Raw genomic sequence first — 9,269 nt, forward strand, 5'->3', positions numbered from 1 at the left:
ATTGTTGCGGGTGACTTTAATCACTCCAACCTGAAGACTGTACTCCCCAAATTTTACCAACATGTCTCCTGCCCCACGAGAGGAGACAAGACTTTGGACCATGTCTATACCAACATGGCCGATGCTTACAAAGCTGCCCCCCTCCCCTACCTAGCACAGTCTGACCACCTCTCTTTGTTTCTTGCCCCAGAATACACACCACTCATCAAACGTGTGAAACCCACAGTGAGGACAGTTAAAGTGTGGCCAGAGGGAGCAGACTCTGCACTACAGCACCGGTTTGGACACACAGACTGGAGTGTGTTTGCCACCCAGGCCACACTGGACTCCCACACGGACATCAACGCCTATGCCTCCTCTGTACTGGACTTTATCAACACCAACATCAACAGTGTCACCAACCTCAAACAAATCACCACCTTCCCTAATCAGAAGCCATGAACAGGGAGGTCCGCCTTTTGCTGAAGGCACGCAATATCGCTTTCAGATCAGGTGACACCCAGGCCTACAGTTCACACAGGGCTGTAAGTATCTTTTCATATTTCCGAATGCCGTTGTTTGGAGCAGGTGCGCGTTACATGCTGCTAGACCCAGGTTCGTAGAGAGACCTTATTTCAGAATGCAACTGCTGCATTAGAAGGTGTATCTACAGAGTTAGATATCGAGTAAATCAGCGTAGGTCACTGAAGCAAGTTCCTCAGTAGGGATACAGCCTCAGCTGTCACAAGCCTATTGTCCGCTGCCATACCGTTTACCGTTGGCGTTGGCTAAGATTGGCGCTTTGTCGCTATTCAAAACCCACACTCTTTGCTTCCGCCTTTCGGTGTTACCGAAGTACCTTCCGTATGCTAGTGAAATTTCATTAATACATACTACTGAAACGCTCTTACATTCACTATTGAAACGCTCTCACGGTCACTTCTGAAATTACTTGTATGAATACATGTGAAACGCTTGCACATCCTCATGTTAGAGCATACATACATATAACTGAAAAACGTATACATACACATTTGAAACATTTATACAAATATATGTGAAACACTTGCACATGTATCTAAACTTTTTATATCTTTGTAATCATATGCAAGAGATTCAGTTATGAATGTAGAAGTGTTCAACAATATATATATACAACCTTTTCATATGTGCATGCATGAGTGTTTCAAATAGATACGTATAAATGTTTACCTTGTATGCATGTAAGCATTTCATATGTATGTGTATATGACACAGAAGTATATATATGTATGCATGTGTGTTTCTCATGTGTGAGTGTTTCAGATGAGTATGTATAATGTTTTATATATGAGCGTGCATAGGTTTACAGAGTATGCATGTATGTGTGAGTGTTTCAGGAGTGAGTGTGAGAGCGTTTCAATAGTGCATGTAAGAGTGTTTCATTAGTATGTGTCAGAGTGTGAGTGTGAGAGTGTCTCAATAGTTAAGTCCTAAATGGCCCCTTATACATGCATGTGTGCGTTTCAGTCTTACAGTCATGAAACACTTTCTCTCTTTCAAATGTAACAGACTGTAGACAGGTTTCCATGATTGAGGTATCCCCATAGTATATCTATTCTCTCCATGAGACTCACATTTTGCTAAGTAAAGCACAAGTAAAATCATTCGCTAACCATACAGTGTTAAGTAAATGTAAACGAAACATTGGAATACATTAGATATTACTTCTACTATTCAGCAACTTACTTGTAGAAGAATCGTCATCACCACATTCTCTTACATCTGGTTCCTCTTTAATTTCCATCAGAGAAGAATTTTCTTCTTTGCAGGTCAAGGTTGGTGATGTGTGCGTCTCAGTCTTACAGTCATGTTCCAGTTCAGGCTTTTCTTCCACTGTTTGAATTTCAAACAGATACTCTTGAAGGAAATTATCAGATTCTTCTTCCTCTTTAATTTCCATCAGTGAATCATTTTCTTCTTTGCAGGTCAAGGTTGGTGATGTGTGCGTCTCAGTCTTACAGTCATGTTCCAGCTTTTCTTCCACTGTCTGAATTTCAAACAAATACTCAGATGGGAAATAATCATATTCTTCTTCTTTTATATTCTTCACTGACATGAGTAGTTGTGATGGTTCAGTAGATCCTGACATTGTAGACCTCAGCTATTTTGCAATGGAAAGCCAGCAGGACATTTCTGCATAGAAAGTAAAATATTAGCAACATACCCAAACACCACAAAGACACAAATAGACAGAAAGACACAGACAAAACACCCTAACATCTGACAAAAGATAACCAGGGACAAATGGATGGTCTGTACAATATCACACAATTCAGGCAAAAGTTTTTTTAAAGTCAGAAAAAGAGAAACATTTTACAAAAGCATATTTGAAAAAATCTATACGGGCTTAATGTAGTCATCATCCTAACCAAATCAAACATCTGTACAGGATCATTTCAGATTCAGATTGTGTAAAGTTTTTCATAAAAAGCTGCCCTTTCTCTCAAATCACTGTTGCTTGCAGAAATGTCCGGTGTTTCAGTTTAAGTTCTTGTCCTCGCACTCGGGCTGCTTCTGCTCACAGACTTCTGCTCTCTCTCTCTCTCTCTCTCTGGTTGTTAGGAAATTACTTTAGCTAAATTCACCAACCAATACAAAATAACAACGTTAAATGAACGCAAATGCTCTCAGATTTAAAGACCACGCTCTATATTAAAGGATAAAAACTTCATACATCGACAAGTTTGTTTACGTGAGGTATTCAGCTATCGTTAGGCGCATATGAGCCCCTATAGCAAACTGTACACACACCAGATATGCCTGAGTAATGGCATACATTTGGTATCACAAGGCTACTCGACTTACCTAAAACACGGGAGCTCCAAAGAAACTAATGTTAGGCGGTCAGTCGGACTCAAAGCCTCATCATAATGTTCACTGTCGGACCTCTTTTGCAGCCGTCTTCGGTTCCTTTTAGACGGGCAACAGCTACATTAGGATTTTAAAGAACTATTATCCAGCCTAGATCCAGCATTAATAAGAACCATTTCTACTCAAACCACCGTAATCATCTCTGCGTCTTGTTCCCGTGTTCACAACACGTTCTCTGCGATGCAAGTTCCTTGGAGCTGGCGACAATAAGTGACATTAAAACCGGTGAAAAGTGTCAAAATAAAAGTCTGTTTAATATTTTGGTTTGGCTCAGGTTTCTACGTTTTGCACAACATACGCCCTTTGTAATGCTAGCTAGCAAAGATAAATACAGTGTATGCTATATTGCATTTGCAAAATATTGTAATTTCATTAAATTCAATTCAATTTAATTCATATAGCAACTGAAATTGTCTTGAGTCTCTTTACAGAAGGAAGGAGGAATATACATAAAATACACAAAATGAATAGTAAATACTAATGGAGAGAGCCAGCATTCAAAGTATTGGTTGTAGAACAACGTAGTGGGTACACTGTGTCCTCATAAGGTTAATATTATCAGGATAAAAAGAGCAATGAAGCAGAGGACTACGTCAAACTACATCAAAGCAGAGAAATATCTTGCAAATAACCGATAAAGAAATGAGCACTAACCCATCCACATTACATTACAAGCCTTTGGAACATTACAGACCTGTTTTTCCTCTTGGTCTTTCACCCAAAATATTCACAAAAATCTTACCTTTTCATTGAAGTAAAACTATTGAAAGAAAAAAAAACTGTTGACATTAAATACATATTTTTCCCCAAAACATGTGTGCCACAATTATTGGCACCCCTTAATTTTATGTTTTGTGCAGCCTCGCTTTGCCAAGATAACAGCTCTGAATCTTCTCCTATAATGCGTGATGAGGTTGGTGAACACATGGCACGGGATCTGAGACCATTCCTACATGCAGTATCTCTCCAGATCCTTCAGATTCTGAGGTCAACGTTTGTAGACTCTGCTTCAGCTCATCCCACAGATTTTCTATGGGGTTTAGGTCGGGGGACTGTGATGGCCATGGCAAAACCTTTATTCTGCAGTCAGTGAACCATTTTTGGGTTGATTTTGAGGTGTGCTTCGGATCATTGACCTGCTGGAAGGTCCAACCACAGCCCATTTCAAGCTTATTGGACGGGGCTGTTAGGTTTTCATTTAAAATCTGCTGGTATTTGATGGAGTCCATGATACCATGTATCCTAACAAGATGTCCAGGGCCTTTGGAAGAAAAACAGCCCCACAACATCAAAGATCCGCCACCATACTTCTTATTGGGTATGGGGGTCTTTTCTGTATGGCTATCTTTCTGTCTACGCCAAACCCACCTTTGATGTTTGTTGCCAAAAAGCTTTATTTTGGTCTCATCTGACCATATAACTCGGCCCCATTGAAAGTCTGACTTACATTTGGCAAACTGTAGGCGCTTTAGTTTGTAGTTGATTGACAGCAGAGGCTTTTTTCTGGCAACCCTCCAAAACAACTTGTGGTGATGTAGGTGGCATCTGATGGTAGTTTTGGAGACTTTCTGACCCCAAGACTCAACTCACCTCTACAATTCTCCAGCTGTGATCCTTGGAGATTCTTTTTCCAGTCAAACCATCCTCCTCACGGTGCGTGGGGTCAATGTACACACACGTCCTCTTCCAGGCTGATTCTTAACATCTTCTGTCGCTTTAATTATTTCCATGATAGTGGAAATGGGTATTTTCAACTCTTTAGAGATTTTCTTGTGCCCATTTCTTGATTTGTGCAGCTCCAAAACTTTCCGTTGCACATCGTCACTGTGTTCTTGGGTCTTTCCCATAGTGATGAATGACTAATGGAATTTGGCCTGTGTCACCTCATATTTGTACGCCAGTGGAACAGGAAGTCATGGTTGACCTCTTAAGAGTTCCTTATCAAACAGGTGAACTTAAAAATGTAAAACATGACTGGAAATATACTTCAGTTAGATTTTAATTATAAGATTTTTCTAGGGGTGCCAATAATTGTGGCACACATGTTTTAGGGAAAATATTTTTTTAATGTCAACAGTTTTTTTTTTCTTTCAATAATTTTACTTCAATGAAAAGGTAAGATTTTTGTGAATATTTTGAGTGAAAGACCAAGAGGATAAACAGCAAAGACATATTGTTTATAGCCTGTTTTGCTCATATTCACTAGGGCACTGTACAGAGGTATCCAGAAAATGTGTTTATTTTTTTGTAGTTTATATTTATATTTGTGTAATTCTAGTTTGTTTCATTTATTGAATGGTTATTGAGTAGGATCTCAGAGGATGATATGACTGGGATCTGTGACTGCATAAGCTACTACATTACTGCTGAGATGGGAGCAGTGGGTGAATCTACCCAGAGAGTCACCTTTCCTTCGACCATAAGGAATGAACAGACCCAGGCTTTTACAGAGCTGCAGTAACTGTTTGCCATTTCTGTTTACAATACTGGCATTGCTCTCAAGTGGTCTAAAGTTGTTTGCTTTGATTAATCTGAGGGTCATCAATGTATTTATCCCCATTTGATTAATCTCAGTGTCATCAATGTATGTATTCCCATTTTATTTATCTGTGTGTCATTAATGTATGTATTCCCTTTTGATTTATATGTGTGTGATTAATGTATGTATTCCCATTTGGATTATCTGTGTGTCATTAATGTATGTATTCCCATTTGGATTATCTGTGTGTCATTAATGTATGTATTCCCATTTGAATTCATATAATCTGATTCTCTGTCAGTTCCCCGCCATTCATGTCTCCCATAACCCAAGACTGGGCCTTTAGATTGGAACTGTATAATTTCTTTCTCATACAGGTTAATATACTGTAGTTATCATAATTGTTATGGATTATAATTTCTGATGATAGTATTTGAAAGGGGCGCCAAATAGATTGCACACAGGCAAATTTGAATATCTGAGGAAGTGAGTTCCTTTTATGACTTAATCCATACATGTGAAGTCCCCTCTGTTCATTGCGGGTTTTTCTCTCAACAAAACAACAGTTCCCTCGGACTCCCTTCCACATTTGACATGAGAATGTTTAACAGAAGAAATAATAAGGAATGGAGAGACCAGTGGCGTAAGGTAGTTACAACGGGCCCATATGCAGGCTTTTAAGACGGGCCCTAGAGAATGCTAATTAACCTGCCAAAGACAATGATGGTGCACTTCTACACCTGCATCATCGAGTCCATCCTCACCTCCTCCATCACCGTCTGGTACGCTGCTGCCACTGCCAATGACAAAGGCAGACTGCAGCGTATCATCCGTTCCGCCGAGAAGGTGATTGGCTGCAATCTGCCCTCTCTACAGGACCTGTTTGCCTCTAGGACCCTGAGGCGGGCAGGTAAGATTGTGGCCGATCCCTCACACCCGGGTCACAAACTTTTCGAGGTCCTTCCCTCCGGCAGGAGGCTGCGGTCCATCAGGACCAAAACCTCACGCCACAAAACCAGCTTCTTCCCGGCTGCCGTTGGCCTTAGTAACAAGGCCACCTGACGTGGACTCTCATCCCGCCCCCACACCTCAAGCCTGTTATGTTAACACACACTACATTGCACACTGCACATTGCACATCCACTTTTGCACTCCTGCCCTGCTTTTTGTATTGTAGTACTTATTGTGTTTGTGTAGTACTTACTGTGTTTTTATGTTTTATGTTATGTGTAGTACTTTCTGTGTTTGTATGTTTTTATGTTTACTGTATGCACCTATACATCAGAACAAATTCCAGGTAGGTGTAAACCTACTTGGCAATAAATACTATTCTGATTCTGATTACTATCGTAGCGCTCCCTTCTTCCAGCCCCTGCGCCTAAAAAAATGCTAAACAAAGATGTTTGGTATCGATATAAATAGTGTTTAATTAATCAACCTTACATATTTCAGAAGTGACGGGTGTGTACACAATGAACAAAGTCTTGTATGACTCTCAGCGGGAACATTTCTTACCGTAATGTTTTTTTTTTAAAGTAATAATAATAGAATGCTGACACACCACTCAGGGCAGCGATGCTGATCCCAGCTGAACTTCTGCACTGCTGCTAGCATGGGGTCCTCCGTGGCGGACCCCTTGGGCTGGGGACCGTTTGTTAAAAAGCCAAAAGAATCTAATTCAGGCAGCTTTGCCACCTCCTCCTCCGGTTCTTTTTCCTACTGCCACTTCTATGCTTAAAACGCTTGCAGGTGTGCTGTGCTCAATTCACTTGCTTGTCTTGACCTTCAAATTTGTTTAACTAGCTATATCGTATTGTATCGTCACATGATCAAATACAGACTTGACATTGGACAACAACATGCATGTTACCCAGCAATCATCATTGCAAATATGAATATGACAAAAATACCTAAAAATACCAAAATAATAAAGAATATAAGAACTTATTAATTTAATTGCATAGTTTTTTAATAGTTTAGATAGTGTATGTAGGATAAGCATATCATTTTGTCATTAATTGCTACTATTTTTCCCCACAAATAATACCGACGTTAACGGATATACGTTTGCCTTTTCTAGTTTATATATAGCATTAGAAACTTGCCACAGTGTAATATCAGTTCATTTCTGAACGCAAGCATATTTAAGCAGTGAAAATTAGGATCTTAGACTTCTGTCAGACTTCTGTCTCACGGGCCCAGGTGCGACTGCACCTGCTGCATCCCCTTTAGTAACGCCACTGGGAGAGACATTTAGTTTCCCCCTCCCCCATCTCTGACACTAACACATCTATGAACTGTTGATGAGCCCACAACCTTCATATGAGGTGTCGTTTAGGCCATGAGTCAAGGAAGCTTGCACAAACACTTTTTTTGTACAGGCGCTAATTACGGCTTGTCGATTATATATTGTACACCCCCACACACATACATAAATCCCCCCCACACAAACATACTTGAAAAAAAAAACTCACTTCAAGTTTTTGTATTTATTCAATTCATGTACCCTAACAATTTGTGTTTCAATCTGTACACTAACATACGTTTCAAATATGATAAAAAATACTTGTTGTTGTTGTTTAAAACTCAGCTAATCAAGAAATATTTCAGTAAGAGATACTCCATCATGTATTATCAGGGCAGCACATCAAGTTTTTGTATTTATTCAATTCATGTACCCTAACAATTTGTGTTTCAATCTGTACACTAACATACGTTTCAAATATGATAAAAAATACTTGTTGTTGTTGTTTAAAACTCAGCTAATCAAGAAATATTTCAGTAAGAGATACTCCATCATGTATTATCAGGGCAGCACATCATTGGAATGGATCCTCTGATGCCTCTTGAGAATAGATATTCGGCTAAAGGCCTTTCCACATTGAGAACACTGATGTGGCTTTTCTCTGGTATGTGTAATCTGATGTTTGTTGAGGTCAGAGCTACTCCTGAAATACTTTCCACATGTAGTACACCGATACGGCTTTCCCCCAGTATGGACTTTCTGGTGTTTCTTGAGGTGACACAATTGATTGAAGGCCTTCCCACATGTACTGCACTGGTGTGGCATTTCCCCAGTATGGATCATCTGGTGTAACTTGAGCTGAAACATTTTAGTAAAGGCCTTCCCACATGTACTGCACTGGTGTGGTTTTTCCCCAGTATGGATCATCTGGTGTGTCTTGAGAGAAGACATGCAACTTAAGGCCTTCCCACATGTACTGCACTGGTGGGGATTTTCCCCAGTATGGATCATCTGGTGTGTCTTGAGATGACACATGTGACTATAGGCCTTCCCACATGTACTGCACTGGTGTGGCTTTTCCCCAGTATGGACCATCTGGTGTGTCTTGAGATGATACATGTGACTAAAAGCCTTCCCACATGTACTGCACTGGTGTGGCTTTTCCCCAGTGTGGATCATCTGGTGTGTCTTGAGAGCAGACATGCAACTTAAGGCCTTCCCACATGTACTGCACTGGTGGGGATTTTCCCCAGTATGGATCCTCTGGTGTGTTTTGAGAAGTGTAATTTGCCTGAAGGCCTTCCCACATGTAGTGCACTGATGGGGCTTTTCCCCAGTATGGATCATCTGGTGTCTCTTGAGAGCAGACATGCAACTTAAGGCCTTCCCACATGTACTGCACTGGTGGGGATTTTCCCCAGTATGGATCATCTGGTGTGTCTTGAGATGACACATGTGACTATAGGCCTTCCCACATGTACTGCACTGGTGTGGCTTTTCCCCAGTATGGACCATCTGGTGTGTCTTGAGATGATACATGTGACTAAAAGCCTTCCCACATGTACTGCACTGGTGTGGCTTTTCCCCAGTGTGGATCATCTGGTGTGTCTTGAGAGCAGACATGCAACTTAAGGCCTTCCCACATGTACTGCA

At 40.6% G+C, this 9,269-nt stretch overlaps 1 protein-coding gene across 1 annotated transcript in view; it reads right to left on the reverse strand.

Annotated features, from left to right (window-relative positions):
- Positions 1–2,994: 2,994 nt before the first annotated feature.
- Positions 2,995–9,269, reverse strand: part of LOC122128521 (zinc finger protein 836-like) — a 24,141-nt gene continuing 17,866 nt past the window's right edge. Inside the window, exons 3-4 of the mRNA XM_042703808.1 lie at positions 8,273–9,264; positions 2,995–3,089 (exon numbers count right to left, since the gene is read on the reverse strand). Of these exons, the coding sequence (XP_042559742.1) occupies positions 2,995–3,089; positions 8,273–9,264 (1,087 nt within the window). The remainder of the gene's footprint in view (positions 3,090–8,272; positions 9,265–9,269) is intronic.

Source organism: Clupea harengus, chromosome 26, assembly GCF_900700415.2.
Source record: "Clupea harengus chromosome 26, Ch_v2.0.2, whole genome shotgun sequence".
NCBI lineage: Eukaryota > Metazoa > Chordata > Actinopteri > Clupeiformes > Clupeidae > Clupea > Clupea harengus.